The following is a 26,256-nucleotide window of genomic DNA, read 5'->3' on the forward strand; positions in this document are numbered from 1 at the left end:
AGTTTACTTTTTGTATGTTTATTAATAAACAAACTGATAAGCACCATTCTGCCAAACAGCTTATCAAAAATCTTGAGCGATCCAAAAACTTTGACATCCAAAACAAACAAACCAACACCAACGCCAGTAAAAACAAAATAACCGAGGTGAGGGTAAAAATAAATTACATTTGGTCAATAATAGTGCAAAACACTATTATAACATCAACAACAAAACATGGACATCCAGTTGTTTCTTCTTCGTGCTGTGATTCAGTGTTTCATCGAACATTAACACACACCGAGACCCGTTGACTTGGTCGAAGAGCAGGTTTTGGATGTGAGGTGCTAATCCGTGTCTCGTAATATATGCTGTTTTATCCTTTCCACTGTCCTCCAGACAACGCTTTTAAACCGGCTGTCCTCCAGCCAACGCTCGCAAAACTAGCATTTCCCCATGCTGACTGAAAGGCGGGGACGCGAGGAAGAAAGGAAGGAGTCTGCACGCAACCCGACTATGCGCGCGACTGACACTGAAATCACTCACTTTTACTCAAAGACGTGCCGTAACTTTTACTCAAAGACGTGCCCCGGAAAAAAAAACAAAAAAAACTGGCCCGACAATTTAAGACCATTGAGTACTGAAATTAAGACCATCTTAGGAAGTTCTAATAAATGTAATACTTTTTAAGGCCCTAATTTTAGATACATGAATTTAAGACTTTTTAATTCTTTTTAAGGATACGCGGATACCCTGTTAAAAATGCACACTCTTTATCGAAAAGGGACCACATCAAAGTAAGGTGTGATTACCTGTAATCCGTACCCTTCACTGGTGCAAAGGTGTAGGTCCTCTGACCCAGATCTATGTAGCGCTGCGAGGGCCAAGAGTTGTTAGAATCCTCTCCTCATCATCAATACAGTAAGTTATTAATACAACTAAAACAACCTCATCTTGCGATTTGACCAGAGCAGATATTGCATAATTCCCTGTAAGACCATCAATCATCTTCCGTCTTATCTGGAAACATAATTAGGAAATGATCAACAAAATGTCCAATCTACGACACACAACGTGACTTTTGGACTTGGGAGTATGTGACAGATGCTCACCTCCACTTTGACTTCGTTTTCCAGCTCAGCATCCAGGAAGTCCAGCGTGACAGGCTCGTGGAACTCCGCCGTCTGCATGGAAGTTCATCATTTATGCAACTTTTTTTTTTAACAATGATTTATGTAAAGGAAGTCAGATGTTGCTACGCTTCGAGTGTTCTTGAAAAATAGGAAGTACCGGTGGCAGGAGGTTAGGGTGGAGCAGCACGTATCCGTTGGGGTCGATAGCAAAGTAGTAACCATTTGGTCCGAACTGGAGGAGAATGGAAACACGAATCAAAGATCATCTACTGTATACGGCAGGTAACTCTGCTGTTTTTAAGGACCTTCTTCAAAAACGCTAGTGTAAGCACTCTTCTGTTTTTGAGGGCCGACTGCAAACATGCTAGTCCAAAATCCTCATTGTGACAGGGGTCCTCTACAGTTTTTAGAACTTACTGCGAGTTAAAGATAATCTATATGTCATGAGTTTGCTGCTGTTTTTAAAAAACTCCCTCCAAAACACTAGTCAAATACGATCTATATGGCAAGAGTGGGTTGCTGTTTTTGAAGACATGCTGTCAAAACACCAGTCCAAGTCCTCTATGTGACAGGGCACCTCTGCTATTTTTGATAACTTACTGCTAGTTAAAGATCACCTATATGATAGGGGACTCTGTTGTTTTTGATAAGATATTGGTAGCCTAAGATCCTCTATGTCAGGGGTCGGTAACCCGCGGCTCTTTAGCCACTCTGATGTGGCTCAGCTGCATAATCGGCGACCCCCGATTGTTTCAGGAGGTTTCCGGATTTTGGTGCCTCTTCCGGACATCACCCGGGGTTAACATTCTCCGACTTTCACTCGGACTACAATATTGAGGGCGTGCCGTGATTGCTTTGCTTTTAACGTCCTCTACAACATGTCCTCGCGCCCGCCTTTACACCATGCTATCTGCGTGCCGGCCGGACGCATGCATTTCGCTGCTTCTATCGTCACACGTACGAGATTGCAAGGCATACTTACTCAACAGGTTACACTGAAGGTTGTGATATAAACAACTTTAACACTCTTACTAATATGCGCCACACTGTGAACCCACACCAAACAAGAATGACGAACACATTTCGGGAGAACATCCTCAAAGTAGCACAACATAAACGCAACATACAATTACCCAGAATCCCATGCAGCCCTGACTCTTCCAGGCTATATTAAACACCCCCGCCCACCTCCACCAATGCACGGAAGGGGTGGGGGTTGGTGCTAGAGGGGTGTATAATATAGCCTGGAAGAGTCATGGATGCATGGAATTCTGGGTAATTGTTATGTTGCGTTTATGTGTTACGGTGAGGATGTTCTCCCGAAATGTTTGTCACTCTTGTTTGGTGTGGGTTCACAGTGTGGCGCATATTAGTAAGAGTGTTGAAGTTGTTTATATAACAACTCTCAGTGTAACCTGTGTGGCTGCTGAGTAAGTGTGCCTTGCAGTCGTGTATGTGTATCTTCGGAAGCAACATACAACATGTTGCTGGGCCGGCAAGCTGTTTGTACATGTAATAGAAGGCGTCAAAGGCAATGGCTTCATAACACGCCCTTATTATTGTTATCTGGGTGACCATCAGCAGGTATTCGCGAGAACGGTTGCGACTCCCATTCTCTTCTTTATTTTGTGAAACGGGTCAAAATGGCTATCTGAGTGGTAAAGGTTGCAGACCCCTGCTCTATGTGAAAGGGGACCGGTGATATTTTTGATAACCTATTGCTAGTTAAAGATCATCTATAGGACAGGGGACACTGCTGTTTTTGAGAATCTATTGGTAGCCTAAGATTCTATATATGACATCGGTTCTCTGCTGTTTTGAGGACTTACACCTAGTTAAAGATCCTCTTTACGACAGAAATGCTCTACTGTATGAAAAAAAAGCTCCCTCCAAGATGCTATTCAAATAAGAGCTATATGACAAGAGTGTATTGCTGTTTTTGAGGACCTACTGCCAAAATACCAGTCCAAGATCCCTGATGTGACAGGAATGTTCTTGCGTTTTTAACAACCTGCTGTCAAAACGCTAGTCCAAGAATCTCTTACAGGACCGTTATGCTGTTAATAAAAAACAAATACAAAAACTTTAGTCCAACTGCTCTGCGCGGCAGGGGACTAGGGCTGGACCATTATGGCAAAAATAATAATCACGATTATTTCGATTGATTTTGTAATCACGATAAATAACACGATTATTCATTAATTTAAAAGCCTGTGTCGTTATTGTACCGCAAAAACTCAACTTTAAATATTTTTAAAAAAGAATATAAATTAGTAAAGAATAAACCACAATAAGTAAAATAATAGTAAAGAATAAACCACAATAAGTAAAATAATAGTAATACAACACCTGTAATATGAAAAAAAAACAAAGGTTTTTCGTTTTGTTTTTAATCCCGATTTTTTTTATTTTCATATACATCTATTTTACCACCATAGTGTGTGTGGTTTTTGTGTCAAATTAAATGTAATAAAATGTAAAATAAAAGGGGCCTTCTCAACATTGTTTAGTTCAGAACGTCATTATTCTCCCAAACAAATGTTCCTTCTCCTTATAACGACAGCATTTAACTTACATGTATGTAATTTTTCTTATTTTCAATTATGTAACTCTGTCCCCAGTTATGTGAATGCGGTCAAATGCCTTACTGTTTTTGTTGAGTTCAGTGACTATGGATTAGGCATACTAGTGCTGTTACATAAAAAGTAGCAACCATGGTGAGATCCCAGACTTCTGGTTGATGTGGTCTTTTTATTTACTCATCTGTAAGACCGTCACAAAGTCCGGAACTTTACATGCACGTTGCGCAGCCAAATAATCTTTTATTTTTCATTATCATTCTAATTTCATGATCGTGTGAAGCTATAATCAAAATCAAAAACAAAATGTGCTTATTGTCCAGCCCTATAGGGGTCCTCTGCTATTTTTGAGAAACTACTGCTAACCTAAGCTTCTCTTTATGATAGGAGCGCACTGCTGTTTTTGAGAACCTATTGCTAGTCCAATGTGTGGCAGGAACATTCTGCTGAGGACCTACTGCAAAAACATAAGTCCAATATCCTCTGTATGAAAGGCGTGCCTTGCTCTTTTTGAGGAGTTACTTCTCGTCAAAGATCTTCTACGTGACAGGGGTCTTCTGCTGTTTTTAAGAACCTACTGCTAGTCAGATATTCCTGTATAAGATGGTAAAACTGCAGTTTTTAAAGTACAGTAAAAAGTCCTCGCATCGGAGGTGATGAGATTGCACAGGTGTACCTAATGTTATGTCCTTACAGTAAAGCGTGGCGTGAGTCTCTTGATGTCTTCCAGCGAGACGTCGACGGCCATGACACCCAAGATGAGCTGGTTCTGAGATTTCTGTAAAGACACAATAAAACAAAGTCTAATTATGACGGAGCCTGCAGCTCCTCTGAGGCGTTTCGAGGAAATGAGCTAGCAATGGAAATATCTGGAAAGTTTCATTCCCAAAAGTCCAACATGCCGCCATGAGTCACAGACGAGGTATTTGCAGACAAAGTAACCTCGGCGTCAAACGGGTTGGACATGTAAACTCATCTTGACCCACTTTAGCTCGCCATCATTTGTCTCCCTCATCACAACAATGCTCTGCTTCTCTACATGTCCAATAAACCAAAAGTGAGGAGCTGAGGAGAACGTCCAAGTAGCATTTATTCTGTATGTCCAATAATGTTACAATAAAAATTATTAATGATCATCCCTCCTTGAAAATGTCATTTATACGATACATACTGTATTCATATGTCTAATAAATAGTAACATTAGTGGGACTGCCTGCCTGCCAGAATGTATATAATAATAACATAAAAAATACTAAAGATAGAAATCAATTAAGTGTAATAAAAACATAGAAAAACATAATTAAAAATATTTGTTTTAGTCCAAGTGAGACTCTGCCCATCTCAACGCATTTTATAATATACCACTAAGTATACAAAATGTGACTGTTGATTATGAAACTTCAATACAAAAAACGAATTCTTGAAAAAATATATCAGCATTTTTATTACATTAGTGATGTTTTTCATCGTAAAATGACGTAAAATTTCACTCACAAAAATACATCATGTTTTAAGCAATTGCAAAATGAAAAAAATACAATAATAATCATAATAGTGATATTAGTATTCAAGCATTTAAAATAATACTGCAGCATTTATAAATAAAGTAATTGATATACAAAAAATAAAAAATAATAATATAATAATAAGGAGAAGAAAAAAAAGAGGAATGGGATCCAAGTGTCTGAGATAACAATAATATTGCATCATGTGTACAAGATAAAGTAACGAATAAATAAGAAAAAAACATATTAATAGTAACAATAATAATAATAGCAATCAAATGTTTGAAATATTACCCTTGTATTTATACAGTATAAATAAATTGATAAATGATAGTAGTAATAATGATAATACAAATATCTATGCATTTAAAATAATACCCGAGCATTTATAGAGTATGAATAACGTATTTAATATTATCTAATAAAAACGTCCATCCTTCCATCATCTTCCGCTTATCCGAGGTCGGGTCGCGGGGGCAACAGCCTAAGCAGGGAAACCCAGACTTCCCTCTCCCCAGCCACTTCGTCTAGCTCTTCCCGGGGGATCCCGAGGCGTTCCCAGGCCAGCCGGGAGACATAGTCTTCCCAACGTGTCCTGGGTCTTCCCCGTGGCCTCCTACCGGTTGGACGTGCCCTAAACACCTCCGTAGGGAGGCGTTCGGGTGGCATCCTGACCAGATGCCCGAACCACCTCATCTGGCTCCTCTCGGTGTGAAGGAGCAGCGGCTTTACTTTGAGTTCCTCCCGGATGGCAGAGCTTCTCACCCTATCTCTAAGGGAGAGCCCCGCCACACGGTGTAGGAAACTCATTTCGGCCGCTTGTACCCGTGATCTTATCCTTTCGGTCATGACCCAAAGCTCATGACCATAGGTGAGGATGGGAACGTAGATCGACCGGTAAATTGAGAGCTTTGCCTTCCGGCTCAGCTCCTTGTTCACCACAATGGATCGGTACAACGTCCGCATTACTGAAGACGCCGCACCGATCCGCCTGTCGATCTCACGATCCACTCTTCCCCCACTCGTGAACAAGACTCCTAGGTACTTGAACTCCTCCACTTGGGGCAGGGTCTCCTCCCCAACCCGGAGATGGCATTCCACCCTTTTCCGGGCGAGAACCATGGACTCGGACTTGGAGGTGCTGATTCTCATTCCGGTCGCTTCACACTCGGCTGCGAACCGATCCAGCGAGAGCTGAAGATCCCGGTCAGATGAAGCCATCATCTGACCGGGATGATAATAAAAATGTATTTAATAAAAAATGTTAAAGAATAATAATATTGCCAATAATAACAATACAAATATGTGTATAGAATATTAATGCCGCAGAATTTGAAGTGAAGGGAATTATATTTATATTACGCTTTTCTCTAGCGACTCAAAGCGCTTTACATAGTGAAACCCATTATCTACATCTTTAAGCTACATTTAAACCAGTGTGGGTGGCACTGGGAGCAGGTGTTCAAGTGTCTTGCCCAAGGACACAACAGCAGTGATTAGGATGGCAGAAGCAGAGATCGAACCTGGAACCCTCAAGATGCTGCTCGGCCACTCTACCAACCAAACTACGCCGCCAAATTTTTCATTAAAAATTTCAGAAAAAGGCTGAAAGCATTTTACTGTGATGCAGTCTTTTTACTAGCAACTTAATTAAAATATAGACCAATACATTAATAATAATAAGTAAATGTGGACAAATAATAAATATGAATAAAAAAATTAACAACAAATAATAATAATAATAATAACCCCGCCCCCATCTACATCAACGGCGAGGAGGTGGAGAGAGTCAGCTCCTTCAAGTTCCTCGGCACCCTCATATCTGCTGACCTGCCCTGGACCCAAAATACAACTGTGGTCATCCGGAAGGCCCAGCAGAGACTCCACTTCCTGAGGGTGCTGAGGAAGAACGGACTGGAGAGGCAGCTGATGGTGACATTATATCGCTCGGCTGTCGAGAGCCTGCTGACGTACTGCATAACAGTGTGGTACGCCAGCTGCACTGAAGCAGACAAACAGGCTATTCAGAGGGTCATAAAGTCTGCACAAAAAAATCATTGGCTGCCCCCTGCCCTCCCTGAAGGATTTACACGACCCCCGCTGCCTCAAGAAAGCAAAAACCATCACCAAAGAAAAGCACACACCCTGGCTACCACCTGTTCCACCTGCTACCATCGGGCAGGCGCTACAGGTGCATCAGAGCCAGAACAAACTGTAACTTATAATAACAATAATAATTCACCCCTATACAATATCATGCCCTAATACCCTACTGTGCAATACTACCCTTCGAGTGCAATACCTCCGACACTGATTGTTATTTATTATTTCGGTACTCTTGTCTTGTTCTGTATATTGTACAGTATTTTGTATTTCAATAGTGTTTTGTATTTGTACAGGATTGCTTGTTATTTTCATTGGATAGTAGTCTGTTTATTTCAATTGTTAGTTTTTCCTTTATTACCTCGTGTTATTTATTTTACCCCAAAAGCTGCAAGCAGCGTTGGTCGGGTCCGCCGTTGGCCGCCGCCGCCGTGTCCCGAGTCCCGATCTTAGTCAGACCAACATAGAGGTCTTTGTTTCATGTCTCTACGACATTCCTAACAGAAGTTACAAGCAGTTTTGTCTGGAAAAAGGTGACGGCTTTTTACAAAACCTTTATATTGAAGGGGTAATTGCCAACTTCCTGTTGATTTTAACTGAAAGATGCCACCTATCAAAATGTAGGTCTAAGTGAGCCCTACATAGAGGTTTTTGTTTCATGTCTGTCCGACGTTCCTACCAGAAGTTACAAGCAGTTTTATCCGTTTCCTCTTCCTAGGAGCAGTTTTTTCTGTGTTTCTTTCAAAAATTGCAATAGAGCGCAATTTTGAGTTTTAAGGTTTGGTTTTTTCACTAGATCACAATTTCTGCCAGTCCGGTTGTGTGTGCCAAGTTTGGTGAGTTTTGAAGCATTTTAAGGGGGTCATATTATAGCTCAAAGAGGCAAAAATAGCATTTTTTGCCTAAAAGTTAAAAATTGCCCCTTCAAAATAAAAGTTTTGTGAAAACCCGTCACCTTTTTCAAATCGACACTTCTCCCAGTGCGTTTGTCGTTTCGGCTTCAAACTCGCACAGGAGAGAGTTTGAACACTTCTGATTAAAAGTATTGATCAAAGTTTTGATAAGTTCTCCGGTTTGGATTTTACGCGCCTTCAAAGAACCCCTGCGCAAATTTTCCTAAAAAATGACGTTTTTGCCTCTTTGAGCTGTAATTTGACCTACTTAAAATGCTTCAAAGTGCAAGTTAAAGCTCTGTTATGCAGACCGAAAGCCATTTATCAACAACATCCAGAATCGCCGATCCGTAATTTCACCCCCTTAACATGCTTCAAAACTCACCAAATTTTGCACACACATCAGGACTGGCAAAAACGGCCAACTAACAAAAAAACCAAACCCCAAAAATCTAACTTGCGCTTAGCGCCCCCTAGGAAAAAACCCAGACAAAACTGCATGTAACTTCTGTTAGAAATGTCGTATAGACATGGAATAAAAACCTCTATGTTGGTTTGACTAAGATCGGGACTCGGGACACGGCGGCGGCGGCCAACGGCGGACCCGACCAACGCTGCTTGCAGCTTTAATTGATTGATTGATATTTGTTCCCACAACCGCACCTTAAGTCGGAGTCTTTAATCTTCTAATATGCAAATATAATGACAGTAAAGTCTATTCTATTCTATTCTAATAATTATTATCATAGCGTGAATGGCTGTCAGTATCATGATAGTGAGAGCAAGAGCTAACCTTTGACCCCGTGTTGGTCTTGTTGAAGACAGGAAGCGTTCCTGTGATGACCAGTCCGAGCTCCTGTTGGCACAAAGCAGTACAAGTTACTCAACATAACACAAGACGTGGAGTCTGTGCAGTTTAAAAGTGTAAAAATGAAAACGAGCTGTCGCAGTAACAAAGCACAGACACGAGGAGGCGGGAGGGTGGGGGTCTTATCAGCAGGCTAACGATGCCTCCAGCTTGGCTCCATACTTCTTATCTGTCGCTTTAACGCAACACAAGACAAGCTCAAGTAGCATGAAAAATGATTTTAGTGCAGCCAAATAAAAGGCCATCAATAAATGACCAGTAACTGATGAGGGTTGAAATTGAGTTTAGCAAGACATATTTACACGCGTGTGAATGCTTGTTACACACCAGAGCATCCTGGTACACGTTGGTCCACTGGACCTGCTTGGCCTTACGGTCCGCTTTGACCATCGGTCTGCCCAAAACATCAAGGTACTCCTGCGAAGAACGACATAAGAGAAAGGAATATCAACTTCTTGCTAGCAGCCACAAGAGGGAGACATTTTCCTTACCTGAGTGTTCAACCTGATGGCACCAATGGAAGGGATCTCATAGTAGTAACCTGAGAATTAATCATTTTGAGATGTTGCTTTTTTTTCAACGTAAATCATTTTTCGAAAAATTACAATTTTTAAGCATAAGTTTGATACAAAAGGTTTGTTTGTAAAAAAAAACAACAACAAAAAAAGAAAAAAAAAACATGTCTGGTGTTCCTGCATACTATATGGACCACCAGCGGAACTTATACCACCGTTTCCATACCATCATTGATCTAAATCAGTGGTTCTCAACCTTTTTTCAGTGATGTACCCCCTGTGAACATTTTTTTAATTCAAGTACCCCCTCATCAGAGCAAAGCATTTTTGGTTGAAAAAGAGAGATAAAGAAGTAAAATACAGCACTATGTCATCAATTTCTGATTTATTAAATTGTATAACAGTGCAAAATATTGCTCATTTGTAGTGGTCTTTCTTGAACTATTTCGAAAAAAACATATAAAAATAACTAAAAACTTGTTGAAAAATAAACAAGTGATTCAATTATAAATAAAGATTTCTACACATAGAAGTAATCAACTTAAAGTGCCCTCTTTGGGGATTGTAATAGAGATCCATCTGGATTCATAATATTAATTGTAAACTTTTCTTCACAAAAAATGAAATCTTTAACATCAAAATTTATGGAACATGTCCACTAAAAATCTAGCTGTCAACACTGAATATTGCATTGTTTCGTTTCTTTTCACAGTTTATGAACTTACATTCATATTTTGTTGAAGTATTATTCAACAAATATATTTATAAAAGGATTTTCAATTGTTGCTATTTTTAGAAAATGTTCGAAAAATCTCACGTACCCCTTGGCATACCTACAAGTACCCCAAGGGGTACGCGAACCCCCATTTATCTAAATGATCTAAATCACAGGTGTCACACTAAATGACCGCGGGCCAAAACTAGCCCGCCACATTACTCTAATCTTGGCTGCCACATAATTTTATCGCGGACCGCTACTTCATTTTCATTGATAAATCAATCAAACTTTATCTATAAAGCGCTTTTCATACATAGTACTTTACAAAGTCAAAAACAAAACCCCGTTGACCCATATTCCCCATTATTGCTTACATACACACAGACACAGATACAAAACACAACATACACACATATGCAACTATATGGAGAAATGATTGCATGGCTGAGTACAGAGGAGACATGTAAGTAAACACTATCACAGGAGCCATTTGCACCAAGAGGTCATCAGACCATGGCCACCAGGACGCTGACACAGAGGTGGCCGATAACCCCTGAGGCAGATGGCTCATCTGAGGAACGTTGGAAAATAAAAATAATAACACTTGTAAAATATTAAGAACCATGAGGAGAGATAAAGATTTAAATACAAGTAAGACGTAATAGAAAAAAAGAAGAATTTACAGTAAATAATAAATTGATAGAACTAAATAAAATCTTGCATAACTAATAAGATACAAAGAAAAATACAAAGGACTTCAATAAAATAATTAATTTCAGGTAAAAGTCAAATCAAAAAGGTGGGTCTTAAAGGCCTACTGAAATGAGATTTTCTTATTTAAACGGGGATAGCAGGTCCATTCTATGTGTCATACTTGCTCATTTCGCGATATTGTCATACTTTTGCTGAAAGGATTTAGTAGAGAACATCGACAATAAAGTTCGCAACTTTTGGTCACTAATAGAAAAGCCCTGCCTTTACCAAGAGTATGTGTGCGTGACGTCACGAGTTGCAGTGCTCCACACATATTCACATTGTTTTTAATGGGAGCCACCAGCAGTAAGAGCAATTCGGACCGAGAAAAATACAATTTCCCCATTAATTTGAGCGAGGATGAAAGATTTGTGAATGAGGATATTTATAGTGAAGGACTAGAAGAAGAAAAAAAGCGACGGCTCCGGGCGACGGCAGTGTGAGCGTTTCAGATGTGATCAGACACATTTACTAGGATAATTCTGAAAGATCTCTTATCTGCTTATTGTTTTAATAGTGTTTTAGTGAGATTTTAAAGATTGTAAAGACATATTTCGAAGTTTGAATGGCTGCGGTGAACACAAAGTGTGTCAGAAAGAAGCCGAGGTGCCAAGCTCACAGCTGCCTTTTAAACAGCTGCTGCAGGACGACAAATAATTGAATGATTTCTCCGGTAAGATATATATCACAATTTCCCCATCCAAAAACATGCTGGTTGACGTGGAGAAAACATGATCGCTTGACCGCTCCGCTTCACAACAAACAAAGAAACACCGGCTGTGTCTCGGTGCTAAAGGCAGCTGCAATCCACCGCTTTCCACCAACAGCATTATTTTTTATAGTCTCCATTATTAAATGAACACATTGCAAAAGATTCAGCAACACAGATGTCCAAAATACTGTGTAATTATGCGGTTAAGGCAGACGACTTTTAGCCGCGAGTGGTGCAGCGCTAATATTTCCTGACAGTCCGTGACGTCACGCGTACGCGTCATCATTCCGCAACGTTTTCAACAAGATACTTCGCGGGAAATTTAAAATTGAAATTTAGTAAACTAAAAAGGCCGTATTGGCATGTGTTACAGTGTTAATATTTCATCATTGATATATAAACTATCAGACTGCGTGGTCGGTAGTAGTGGGTTTCAATAGGCCTTTAAGCCTGCTCTTAAATGTCAACCATACCATAATTTTTTAAAGTGGCATGCCACATCATTCTATTGTGGTCCACTATGTCATTTTATGTGGTCCGCCACATCATTTAAAGTGGTCCATCATAAAATTTTATGTCGTCTGCCACATTATTTATGTGGCCAGTCAAATCGTTTTAAGTTGGCCCTCCATGTCATTTAAATATGATCAACTACATTGTTTCATGTGGTCTCCCACGTCCTTTGTGGCCAGTCACTTTTTATTGTGGCCCGCCAAATCATTTTACGTGGCCCACCACATCGTTTATGTGGCCTACAAGTCTGGACATTTAAAACAAAAGCACTTTCAGACCAAATGTATTTGTGCTTTCAATGTTGACAGAAAGCATATGTTTCACACTGATCAACAAGATGTACCAAGCATTTTTGTTTTGTTGTGAAAGATAAATACTTAAATATTTGCTCGTCATCTTGACTTAGTTTCAAAGCAATGTGTTCAAAAACTGTTTCATTTTCTAATTGTGTAACAAATTTATTCTGTGTTTATTTTCATTTATAATCACTGCTACACGTGTCCCTCTAATGGCAGCCATAATTGCGACATGGCCCTAAATAAATTGAGTTTGACAGCCCTGGTGTAAATGATGGTCTAAGTCATAGTAGTAGTAGTAGTTATTTAAGTAACAGATATCAATATGTGGAAATTAATAAGATTAAATCACAGCCAAGAAGAGTAACTTGTGGTGTTCCACAAGGCTCAGTATTGGGACCTAAGTTATTTATACTCTACCTAAATGATATTTGTTCAGTATCTAATAAATTGAAATTTATTATGTTTGCAGATGATACAAATGTATATTGTTCAGGAGAAGACTTGAAGGAAGTGTTGAGGATAATGGAGGTTGAGTTAATTCAACTAAAAAAATGGTTTGATATTAATAAGTTATCATTAAATGATAAGAAAACTAAATTTATGGTGTTTAGTGGTGCAAGGACAAATTGTGAAGCAAAATTAAAGTTAAATCATGTGGAAATTGATAGAGTATATGAAACTAAATTCTTGGGAATAATAATTGATCATAAACTGTGTTGGAAACCGCATATTGAATATATAAAAGGAAAAATATCCAAATCTATTGCTATTCTTTATAAAGTAAGACACATGCTGAATAAGACATGCCTGCATATGTTGTATTATTCTTTAATTTTTCCATATTTAACGTATTGTGTTGAAATTTGGGGAAATGTTTATAAAACAAACATAGACCCAATCATAAAACTTCAAAAAAGGGTCATTAGAATAATACACAAAGCCTGCTACTATGAACATACCAATCCTTTATTTATGAGGTCAAATGTGTTAAAATTTTCCGACATTGTGTTTTTAAAAACAATGGAAATTATGTTTCGAGTAAAGAACAACAGCCTTCCAGCTTGTATTCGCAGGCTATTTCATTTAAGAGGAGAAAACTATCATTTAAGGGGGATATCGATTTTTGAAATGGGTAAAGCGAGAACAAATATAAAATACAAATGTATTACAGTTTTAGGAGTTAAATGGTGGAACAAGCTCAGTGATGAGCTGAAGACATGCAATTCTTTGGTAAGGTTTAAGAAAACATTGAAAGGTGAAATAATTGAAAATTATAAAATATAGTCACAATTACTTTCATCCCATTGATTTTTGATTTATTTATTTTTTTATGTTGATGTTCCAGGCAATCTAATTTTCTGTGAAGGTATAGGATAGGCAAATATAAGCTTTGGCTTCAGCCTATTCCTTTTTTGGTCATTCTTTTTCTTTTCTTTCGTGTGTAAATGTGCATTATTGTATACATATAACATGTACTGTAAAACTGATCACACACAATGGTTGATTGATTTGATTTGATTGATTATATGACCGAAATAAACTTATTTCATTCATTCATTCATTCATTCATTCAAGTCTTACCTTTGTTAGTGCACGCCATCCACTGTACGGGCCCCTTGTCATAGTTGTGCTGCCCAACTGAGAAGGTAAAAATGCGCACCTGTAAGGTAAGGAAATGTAACTTAGTTATAAACAAAAAAAAATATTTAGGTTGTGCGCGCTCACAGCTTGTTTGGGGTTGTATTTCTCAAAGATCTCTTCAGCACGCTCCTCGCCTCCATCGGTGAAGAGCATGATGATCTTGTTGCAGTTGGCCCGGGACACGTTCACCTGGAAGAAAACTGCAAGTGTTGGTACAACCACAAGAGGGCGACAAAGACTCACTATCGTCATACTATCATAGGACCAAGATGTCATTACAGTAAATGGAGATAAATCATTTTATGCAACACAAAATATGGACTTGTTTAGCCCACCTAGTTTGGTCCCTGCATTTTGTTCCGGGACTTGAACCTACGTTGCAGTTGGCCCGGGACGAGCGTGCTAGCCAATAAACTAAAAATATTTTGCAAAAAAGGCCAAGAAAATAAAGTATTGGATGGATATATATATATATATATATATATATATATATATATATATATATATATATATATATATATATATATATATATATATATATATAATAATAATTGCAACCAAAAAAAAGTTTGTGTTGCAAATCTTTTTTTTATCTGAAAAAAAAACAAATATGCGGGAATGCTATTTTTGGAGTTGAGGGGTTGCAAATAGTTTTGTTCACAAAATTAACAATTTGTTTCGGGTTGGACTGTCCAAGAAAACATTTGTCAACCCCCCCCCCCCCCCCCCCCCCCCAAAAAAAACATTAAAAAAAACTCAAAATGCAGAAAAGATTTGCAACCAAAGTTTGCAACCAGAAACAATATGCAACCAAATAAAAGAATTTAAAAAAAACTTGACAAAAACTAATTTTGCAACCCAATTTCTGTTTTATTTATTTAAAATGATTTTAATTATTTCAAATCCATAAAAAAATTAAATCTAAACTTTTTTTGTAGTAATTCTATTTTTGGTTTAGTTGGGAATGTGGGTGTTGTCTGTCTATCTGTGTTGGCCCTGTGATAAGATGGCGACTTGTCCAGGGTATAAACCGCCTTCCCCCTGAGTGCAACAGGAATAGGCTCCAGTCGCCCCCGCGGTCCCAAAAAGGACAGGCGGTAAAAAATGGATGGATGGATGGATGCATAAAAAGTCTCACATTTCACTCCATATCATTAGATTACATAATTATTATTCCAAATGAATATTATATAAAAACAGATCATATTATTGGAAAAACTGCAAAACCCTCTCAGTATTCAAAGGACACTCATCAATATCGTCCATACTTGGGCAAGCTGCTTGAAGGCCAGTTCAAATCCCCCCTTGTAGTTGGTGGTTCCTTTGGCACTGATGCCCTGCACAGCGTCCTTCAGGATCCTCTTGTTGCGCACGTTGGCCTGCACCAGGTTCTCGAAGCAGGCGGCGTGCGTGGCTTCGTTGTTAAACTGGAGAGGGTAAAAGAGGGAGAGGAAGGCGGGATGACGGGAGAGGGGATCACACGCTCGGAGAAGTAGGTGCACATGTTTGAATAAAAATAAAACATATGTGGCAGGGTTTTTTTTTTCTTTTTTTCTTTGGGCGTCATGCAAATTAAATATCTAACTGACATCGATCTCATTTTTAACACTTTGTTTTAAACAAAAAAACAAAGTTTACAGACCCAAGGAGGCTAAAGGAGAAGAAGGAAGGATAGCAAGGTAGGGACAAAAAAACACATCCTGATTATGGATTAATATTATTAGTTTTACTGCAATCACGGAAGCAACCACAACCATTACCAGAAAGAAAAATATTGTCCTATATTTGGACAATATTTGCAGCATCGCGTGGACATTGGGGGCGGTACCTCTGGATTGGCAGACCGGGGTGGTGGGTCCTCTCTTTAAGAAGGGGGACCGGAGGCTGTGTTCCAACTATCGTGGGATCACACTCCTCAGCCTTCCCGGTAAGGTTTATTCAGGTGTAATGGAGAGGAGGCTACGCCGGATAGTCGAACCTCGGATTCAGGAGGAACAGTGTGGTTTTCGTCCTGGTCGTGGAACTGTGGACCAGCTCTATACTCTCGGCAGGGTTCTTGAGGGTGCATGGGAGTTTGCCCAACCAGTCTACATGTGCTTTGTGGACTTGGAGAAGGCATTCGACCGTGTCCCTCGGGAAGTCCTGTGGGGAGTGCTCAGAGAGTATGGGGTATCGGACTGTCTTATTGTGGCGGTCTGCTCCCTGTACGATCAGTGTCAGAGCTTGGTTCGCATTGCCGGCAGTAAGTCAAACACATTTCCAGTGAGGGTTGGACTCCGCCAAGGCTGTCCTTTGTCACCGATTCTGTTCATAACTTTTATGGACAGAATTTCTAGGCGCAGTCAAGGCGTTGAGGGGTTCCGGTTTGGTAACCGCAGGATTAGGTCTCTGCTTTTTGCAGATGATGTGGTCCTGATGGCTTCATCTGACCGGGATCTTCAGCTCTCGCTGGATCGGTTCGCAGCCGAGTGTGAAGCGACCGGAATGAGAATCAGCACCTCCAAGTCCGAGTCCATGGTTCTCGCCCGGAAAAGGGTGGAGTGCCATCTCCGGGTTGGGGGGGAGACCCTGCCCCAAGTGGAGGAGTTCAAGTACCTAGGAGTCTTGTTCACGAGTGAGGGAAGAGTGGATCGTGAGATCGACAGGCGGATCGGTGCGGCGTCTTCAGTAATGCGGACGTTGTACCGATCCGTTGTGGTGAAGAAGGAGCTGAGCCGGAAGGCAAAGCTCTCAATTTACCGGTCGATCTACGTTCCCATCCTCACCTATGGTCATGAGCTTTGGGTCATGACCGAAAGGATAAGATCACGGGTACAAGCGGCCGAAATGAGTTTCCTCCGCCGTGTGGCGGGGCTCTCCCTTAGAGATAGGGTGAGAAGCTCTGCCATCCGGGAGGGACTCAAAGTAAAGCCGCTGCTCCTCCACATCGAGAGGAGCCAGATGAGGTGGCTCGGGCATCTGGTCAGGATGCCACCCGAACGCCTCCCTAGGGAGGTGTTTAGGGCACGTCCAACCGGTAGGAGGCCACGGGGAAGACCCAGGACACGTTGGGAAGACTATGTCTCCCGGCTGGCCTGGGAACGCCTCGGGATCCCCCGGGAAGAGCTAAACGAAGTGGCTGGGGAGAGGGAAGTCTGGGTTTCCCTGCTTAGGCTGTTTCCCCCGCGACCCGACCTCGGATAAGCGGAAGATAATGGATGGATGACGGATGGATTTGGGGTCAATACAGTCATTTCTTTGTTTCATCAGCACACCCTTGTATATCATGTTGACAGCATAAGTGAGCCTTAATGTAAGACGACCACATTTTTTCGACTGTTTTCTACAAACGTCTTATATTGTCTTTATTTCATCAGCCCATCCTTGCAGTTGCATACTGACTATAATACAAGCAAACACTGAACATAAGATGTCCACTGTTTCTCAGACCTTATTCTATATCTACATACACTTAGACTACGATATTGACTTAAATACAAGCAGTCCTGGATATAAGAGTACCACTCATTTTTCAGACTGTTTTCTAGGGCAAAACCACTATCTTATATATAACTACAGTTCTGTCACATCCTTGCCGCACGATAATGACTAATACAAAAAACCCTGGATATAAGAAAATTACTCATTTTCAGACTACTTGAGGTCAAAACTACTTTCTCATAATAGTTATCTTTATTTCATCAGCATACCCTTATAATACCATATTGAAAGATAAAGCATCCCTGAATATAGGACAACCACTTTTTTCAGACCGATTTCTGTAGGAAAATGGTATTATCCTTATGTCTGCACCACACCATACTGACTACAATAGAAGCAACCTTGAATATAAGACTACCTCAGTAGAAGCATTTAAGTCTCACCTTAAAACTCATCTGTATACTCTAGCCTTTAAATAGACCTCCTTTTTAGACCAGTTGATCTGCCGCTTCTTTTCTTTCTCCTATGTCCCCCCCTCCCTTGTGGAGGGGGTCCGGTCCGATGACCATGGATGAAGTACTGGCTGTCCAGAGTGGAGACCCAGGATGGACCGCTCGTCGGGACCCAGGATGGACCGCTCGCCTGTATCGGTTGGGGACGTCTCTACGCTGCTGATCCGCTTGAGATGGTTTCCTGTGGACGGGACTCTCGCTGCTGTCTTGGATCCGCTTGAACTGAACTCTCGCGGCTGTGTTGGAGCCACTATGGATTGAATTTTCACAGTATCATGTTTAGACCCGCTCGACATCCATTGCTTTCGGTCCCCTAGAGAGGGGGGGTTGCCCACATCTGAGGTCCTCTCCAAGGTTTCTCATAGTCAGCATTGTCACTGGCGTCCCACTGGATGTGAATTCTCTCTGCCCACTGGGTGTGAGTTTTCCTTGCCCTTTTGTGGGTTCTTCCGAGGATGTTGTAGTCGTAATGATTTGTGCAGTTCTTTGAGACATTTGTGATTTGGGGCTATATAAATAAACATTGATTGATTGATTGATTGATGAAGACGAGCTCTCTTAAACTATCTTGTAGGGCAAAATTAACGTCTTGTATTCGCGTAAACATATTTTTCCTTTATTTCATCACCATACACTTAAAGGCCTACTGAAATGATATTTTCTTATTTAAACGGGGATAGCAGGTCCATTCTATGTGTCATACTTGATCATTTCGGGATATTGCCATATTTTTGTTCCGGAAGGACATCCACGATAAAGTTCGCAACTTTTGGTGCTGATAAAAAAGCCTCGCCTTTACCGGAAGTCGCAGACGATGACGTCACAAGGGTGAGGGCTCCTCACGTCCGCACATTGTTTTTAATGGGAGCCTCCAGCAGCAAGAACTATTCGGACCGAGAAAACGACACTTTCCCCATTAATTTGAGCGAGGATGAAAGATTCGTGGATGATGATATTGATAGCAAAAAAATTCGGACATGGGAGGAGTTCGGAACAACCATGGAGAACGGCTTCCGGACAGCTTCGAAGCGATTCTGTACCACTATTTGCCGCCTCAGGAGGGGCAAGCAGTGCACTGTCAACACCACGTATGGAAGGGACAGTGTGCTGCTGAACTCAACTGGAGATGTTGTGGATTGGATCGGAAAGAATGAGTTGAAGACCTGTTCAATTCCACCTACATATCCTCTAATGAGGAATCAGTGCCGGGGGTGGTGGGCTGTCCTATTTCTGGTGCTGGGGTCCCCGTTAAAAACCTCCTTGGTGGCAGGACCCCGGGGATAGATGTTGTGGGGCTGTCTTAGTTGACAAGACTCTGCAGCATTGTGTGGACATCCATTGCGCTGCCTTTGCATTGGCAAACTGGGGGGGGGGTGGTGGTTCCTCTATTTAAAAAGGGGAACCGGAGTGTATGTTCCAACTATCGCAGGATCACACTCCTCAGCCTACCCTGTAAGGTCTATTCAGGTGTACTACACCGGATAGTCGAACCTTGGATCCAGATGAAGCTGTGTGGCTTTCGTCCTGGTCGTAGAACTGTAGACCAGCTCTATACTCTCGGCAGGATCCTTGAAAGTACATGGGAGTTTGCTTAACCAGCCGACATGGCTTGTGGACTTAAAGAAGGCATTTGACGTATCCCTCTGGAAGTCCTATGGAGAGTGCTCAGAGAGTATGGTGTATCGAACCGCCTGGTTGTGGCGGTCCGCTCCCTGTATGATCAGTGTCAAAAGCTTGGTCCGCCTTGCCAGCAGTAAGTCGGACCCGTTGCTCTCCCGTCCAAAGGCAAAATTCAGTAACTCAATTTTGGTCAAAACTGAGCTGATAATAATTTTGGAGTTCCTAAGTGATATGCTTTACATTAGTGTATGCGATATTGTGATTTGTTCCGTAAGTAAGCTGTTACGCGCATGGCAGGACCTAGCAACTACCACATAACCGCGTAGATACAACAGAAAAACCTAGTATCTCAAGGGACCAATCGGAGCTTCTTTGTCAGTCGCCTTATTGTCTTTAATGAGACATTTGCACGAATGGGGGCCGACGGTCAACCTGATTATGTGATATTATGGCACGAGGGGATATTTGGAAGATTGGCCCAGGACGTTGCAAGCACCTTCATTAAAAGTATTGTTCTTGATTCTTCCCCTTGCGTACTCTTTTGGGCAGATAACTGTGGAGGTCAAAATAAAAACTGGACGCTGTACACGGCTCTTGCCCAATGTGCAAACGCAGAATGGGGCCCACCTGAGATTGTGATAAAATATCTGGAGAAAGGGCACACGTTCATGAGAGCTGATTCAATCCATGGCTCAATCGGCAAGAAAATGAAAGCTCAAGAAAACATCTATACGTTGGATGACTTTGTAAATATTTGTAAGACAGCATCAAGATAGATTGGTTTTCCTTTGTTTTCTCAAAATCAGCTAGAAGTGAGTTACTAGGTTTTGCCTTTGGACCGTAGTGCTGGGGAGGTGTTAAGAGGCTACGGGGAAGACCTCAGACACGGAGAGGCTATGTCTCTCAGCTAGCCTGGGAGCGCCTCTGAATCCGACGAAGTAGCTGGGGAGAGGGAAGATTGAGCTTCTATGCTTAGGCTGCTGCCCCCGCGACCTGACCTCGGATAAGAGGAAGAAGATGGATGGATGGATATTGTTGACGGCTAAGATTCAGTCTCAAGACTCCGAGTATAAAGATGACTTATCTTCTTCAGACTAACATGGTCTCCTATTAGGTTCAGTACGGTCATAAAATAAATGTTAAATTGTGTCTTATATTGTGTGCGTTCGAACGGCAGTAGGAAAATACTAGTTTGCATGTGTGGGAGTAAAATATGAAATATATAGTTCAACTTGTTACTCAAACACATCAAAGTGCTCTTCTGTTATGAAGCTGAATTGTCAACTAATTGCATTACCTTCAAAAGCTCTTAGCTAATTTGAAAGCGCCACAAAAACAAAACAAAAAAGGTGGCGCTCCATCAAGGCAGTGAAAGAAAATCAAATCAATGCTTGCTCTGAATAGCAAATCAAAATGTTATTTATTTGCATTTGGTAGGGGGTGTATATTTATAGATTTATCGACCAATCCCGTGCCAAGCATACACAATATTTTAAACATGGCTGAAAGCCTTTCAGATCACATTTTCCTAACCCCGATTGCCAGGAAACGGCAAGCGCGTGGCACTTTAAAGTGATGAATATTCCCCTTGTCAGTGAACGCATCAGCGGCTGACTTGAGTCGTGGCCGGTTTCTGTAACATTACACGCCACGTCCAGCCTTCAAGTGTGCACGCGTGCATTGGTCCAACTTGTGCGGCGCTTTGCACAGGCGGCGCTTTGCACAGGCGGCGCTTTGCACAGGCGCCGTCGTGCGTGCGGCCCATGAAGACGCTCAATAACATGCACTTTTCATGTTGTGTAAACAACGATACGCACGCGCACGCACACAGAGAGAGAAAGAGAGAGAGAAAAGGGTCAGAGGGGCGGTATAGCTCGGTTGGTAGAGTGGCCGTGCCAGCAACTTGAGGGTTGCAGGTTCGATTCCCGCTTCTGCCAACCTAGTCACTGCCGTTGTGTCCTTGGGCAATACACTTTACCCACCTGCTCCCAGTGCCACCCACACTGGTTTGAATGTAACTTAGATATTGGGTTTCACTATGTAAAGCGCTTTGAGTCATTAGAGAAAATGCGCTATATAAATATAATTCACTCACTCACTCTCAAATGGCAAATTGACAAGAAAGACAGCAGAAATGTAAATAAAGGGAGGCAATTAACAATGATTAATACAGCTCAGCACTGCTCCCGAGTGGCTGTGCACAACATCAAGACAATCTGATTGGATGTAAAATACAACAATTCCATACCATAATGCTACATTCATGTTACATGATGGCTGCATGGACACTCACATAGACGACGTTGACGTAGTCATCGTCGGACAGCGTCTCCAGCATCTTGCTGACGGACGTTCGGATCAGCTTGAGGGTCAGACCCGACACGCTGCCGCTCCTGCAGGTTGTACGTCACAAGACAACCATTCATATTTAGATTTCGGAGTCTGTTGATTTGTATGTCACATAATGGAATACAGTTATTTTGTTGCATTTAACTATTTTCAGGGGGTGGGAGGGGGGGAATGGCCGTGGCGGCCCCGCATGCTCGTCAGCGTCACACGGCCACTGAGGCGGCAGACAAGAGAGCGCGGCGCCCACGGGCAGGTCGAAGGTCAAAGGCTGTGCAATATTCCGGCTGACTGTACGAGTCGAATCATAAGGTGGTCACTCACGCGTCCACCAGGATCAGCATGTCCTTGGGTGAGGCCGCCCCCTGGATGTACCTGAGCAAGAATGTTTATTTGAGAAAGGAAAACACTTTATGCTTGTACATGGATATGATGTGTGGAGTTTACACGCACCATGGCCGTCTGCGTACATCGTAGAGGTCAATCTTATTGGCTGATTTGCTCGAGTCGATCCAGGGGGATGCTGGGATTACAAAACAAGATAAAAACTTTATTTTCAAGCATAGCTTTGAGGCACTGGAATGTCACTATTAGTATGAGTGGTGATTCTATTCAACACTTAAAGCCATTTGAATGATGAAACTAATGTATGAATAAAACTAACGGTTACATTAGACCAGGGTAGGGAACCTATGGCTCTCGAGCCAGATGTGGCTCTTTTGATGACTGCATCTGGATCGCAAATAAATCTTAGCTGACATTGCTTAACACGATAAGTAATGAATAATTCCGCTGCTAATCACAGTGTCGAAAATAACATTCAAAATATAAAACATTCTCATGCATTTTAATCCATCCATCCGGTTTCTACCGCACCTGTTCAAGAAGTCGCATTAATGGTAAGAAGTATTTTATTTATTATTGGTTAGCTTCAGAATAACAATGTTATTAAAAAGAATAAGAGACTTATTATACTCTAAAAATGTTGGTCTTCCTTAAAAATGCACGCATTTAGTTGTATTCAGTGTTAAAAAAATATTATATGGCTCTCACGGAAATACTTTTTAAAGTATTTGGCTTGTATGGCTCTCTCAGCCATAAAGATTCCCGACCCCTGCATTAAACCATTTATTTGTAATTAAAAAAAAATGTTTGTGATTGATTGTTTAAAAAACAATTTTATTATTTTTTAATTAAATGTGTTTTTTCCAAAATATTACGCCTGGGCAGCTGTGAAATACAGTGGGGCAAAAAAGCATTTAGTCAGGAACCGATTGTGCAAGTTCTCCCACTTAAAATGATGACAGAGGTCTGTAATTTTCATCATAGGTACACTTCAACTGTGAGAGACAGGATGTGAAAAAAAATCCAGGAATTCACATTGTAGGAATTTTAAAGAATTTATTTGTAAATTATGGTGGAAAATAAGTATTTGGTCAAATACTCTCACTGATGGAAGGAGGTTTTGGCTCAAAATCTCACGATACATGGCCCCGTTCATTCTTTCCTTAATACGGATCAATCGTCCTGTAACCTTAGCAGAAAAACAGCCCCAAAGCATGATGTTTCCACCCCCATGCTTCACAGTAGGCGAGGTGTTCTTGGGATGCAACTCAGTATTCTTCTTCCTCCAAACACGACGAGTTGAGTTTATACCAAAATGGATACATGGATGATGCAGCAGAGGATTGGGAGAATGTCATGTGGTCAGATGAAACCAAAATAGAACTTTTTGGTATAAACTCAACTCGTCGTGGTTTGGAGGAAGAAAAATACTGAGTTGCATCCCAAGAACACCATTCCTACTGTGAAGCATGGAGGTGGAAACATCATGCTTTGGGCTTGTTTTTCTGTTAATGGGATAGTACGATTGATCCGTGTTAAGGAAAGAATGAATGGGGCCATGTATTGTGAGATTTTGAGCCAAAACCTCCTTCCATCAGTGAGAGCTTTGAATGGTTGACCAAATACTTATTTTCCACCACAATTTACAAATAAATTCTTTAAAATTCCTACAATGTGAATTCCTGGATTTTTTTTTTCACATTCTGTCTCTCACAGTTGAAGTGTACCTATGATGAAAATTACAGACCTCTGTCATCATTTTAAGTAGGAGAACTTGCACTATCAGTGGCTGACTAATTACTTTCTTGCCCCACTGTATAATTCCCTTTGAAATATAAATAATAAAAAATAATACATTAAATGTTAATTCACATAAATTAATCAATATTAAATGTTTCATATTTGCTCATATGTTGCTATTGAGATACCCTTTTTTGTTTGTACAGTAGGTTCTTATGTTAATTGACTGGGCAGTGGTAAAACTGAATTTGCCACTTAAAAATACACATGAAATTATATAAAAATATTAAAATTTGTAAAAAATTAATTGAAATAATCTAGTATTAATCATCCATAATATTCTATGATGATAAAATAATAAAATTGTACCTCTTATGAGGGCTAGTTTTATTTTTACCATACATTAAAACACAAGCATGAATATAATTATCACAAGACCCTTTTTGTATTGCAGCACATTTGTTTTTAATTATTTTTTATTTTTTGTGCGTCTACTATTTAAAAAAAAAAGTCAAGTTCTTGTAATGTTTTAGGATTATAACTGGACAGGTGTAAAATTGAATTTGAAAATATTTTGGAAAAGTAAAAATACTCATACATTTTAATATTAAATCTGAATACATTGTAATGCAATATTTTGGCTCATATAGTATTTTGTAACTGAATTTCATTTTGTGCTGCTATGTGTTGGCAACTTGTCCAGGGTGTACCCCGCCTTCCGCCCGATTGTAGCTGAGATAGGCACCAGCGCCCCCCGCGACCCCAAAGGGAATAAGCAGTAGGAAATGGATGGATGGATAGAATTTCATTTTGTGATTTTTTTTTGTATTGTCTTATTTAACTTGATTAGGCAGCTGTAAAACTGACGTTACCCTCAAAAATACATTGAACCAAAATATGAGTAAAATAGGGGAAATTAATCCACTATAATAATAAAACTGGGTTAGATTTATATAGCGCTTTTCTAGACACAAAGCGCTTCACAGAGAAGTGAGAAGCCATCATTCATTCACACCTAGTGGTGGTAAGCTACTTTCAAAACCACAACTGTCCTGGGGTAGAGTGACGGTTTGCCAGTTTGCGCCTACGACCCCTCCGACCACCACCAATCATTCATCATTCATTCACCAGTGTGAGCGGCACTGGGGGCAAGGGTGAAGTGTCCTGCTCAAGGACACAACGGCAGCGATTAGGATGTCAAGAGGGGAGCGAACCTGCAACCCATCAGGTTTCTTGCACTACGCCATGCCGCCTCCTATGGACTTATATAAATTATCCACAATAAAATACCAATAGGAGAATTTAAATAATCAACCTCATATTTTCATACGGACATCAAAGTGAAATTATCTTTGCACTGGAGCAGTGTTAATTTTGTTGACCAAAAATTTTCGTCATAGTTATCGTCAACGACCTTTTTTTTTCTGACTAAAACGAGAGAATAACTAAATAAAAAATAATTTACGTGGACTAAGACGATGACGAAGGTGTATTGACGTATTCGTCAACGAATAAAAACGAGACTAAAATGTCTGCCAGAGACAAGATCCAATCGGAACTAATTTCGTTAGGAAGAGGCGGGGGGAGTTGGGAAGAGAACCAATCAGAGCGACGTGGTAAGGAAGTTACGTAAACATGTCAACGCCGGGGAGGAAGAGGAGAGGGGACATATGGGGACATTTTATATTTGACGTCAAAGATAACAAGACGCAGTGTAAGAAATGCAGCGCGAGGATTACGGGGAAAAACACAACAAACTTGAAGCGACATTTACAGTCGAATCACCCCGAAATCCACACACAGGTAAGCATTTTCCATAACATACAACTCACTCGACGTTATTACACGGCTTACTCTTAAATTTGAGACATGATTTTCATCAAAATACGACTTGTAACGGGGATTTTTCCGCTGTTTTGCTTTGACTTTCAGAAATTGAAGGGAAAGTTTATATATTACCCTTTAGTCGACTAAATCTACTGTAGTTTTCATCGACTATAATCTTATGATATTTCATCAACTAAAACTATCCATCCATCCATCCATTTTCTACCGCTTATTC

At 40.7% G+C, this 26,256-nt stretch overlaps 1 protein-coding gene across 4 annotated transcripts in view; it reads right to left on the reverse strand.

Moving 5' to 3' along the window:
• Positions 1-26,256, reverse strand: part of cacna2d1a (calcium channel, voltage-dependent, alpha 2/delta subunit 1a) — a 217,053-nt gene that overhangs the window by 100,131 nt on the left and 90,666 nt on the right. For all 4 annotated transcript variants that reach the window (XM_061912205.1, XM_061912203.1, XM_061912201.1 and 1 more), the window contains exons 8-21: positions 22,563-22,632; positions 22,434-22,484; positions 22,057-22,156; positions 15,480-15,638; positions 14,296-14,400; positions 14,152-14,230; positions 9,552-9,601; positions 9,388-9,477; positions 8,986-9,048; positions 4,386-4,469; positions 1,270-1,344; positions 1,092-1,163; positions 928-999; positions 792-853 (exon numbers count right to left, since the gene is read on the reverse strand). In XM_061912205.1, coding sequence (XP_061768189.1) covers positions 792-853; positions 928-999; positions 1,092-1,163; positions 1,270-1,344; positions 4,386-4,469; positions 8,986-9,048; positions 9,388-9,477; positions 9,552-9,601; positions 14,152-14,230; positions 14,296-14,400; positions 15,480-15,638; positions 22,057-22,156; positions 22,434-22,484; positions 22,563-22,632 — 1,132 coding nt within the window. The remainder of the gene's footprint in view (positions 1-791; positions 854-927; positions 1,000-1,091; positions 1,164-1,269; positions 1,345-4,385; positions 4,470-8,985; positions 9,049-9,387; positions 9,478-9,551; positions 9,602-14,151; positions 14,231-14,295; positions 14,401-15,479; positions 15,639-22,056; positions 22,157-22,433; positions 22,485-22,562; positions 22,633-26,256) is intronic.

The sequence above is a fragment of the Nerophis ophidion genome, linkage group LG10 (assembly GCF_033978795.1).
Source record: "Nerophis ophidion isolate RoL-2023_Sa linkage group LG10, RoL_Noph_v1.0, whole genome shotgun sequence".
Taxonomy (NCBI): Eukaryota; Metazoa; Chordata; class Actinopteri; order Syngnathiformes; family Syngnathidae; genus Nerophis; species Nerophis ophidion.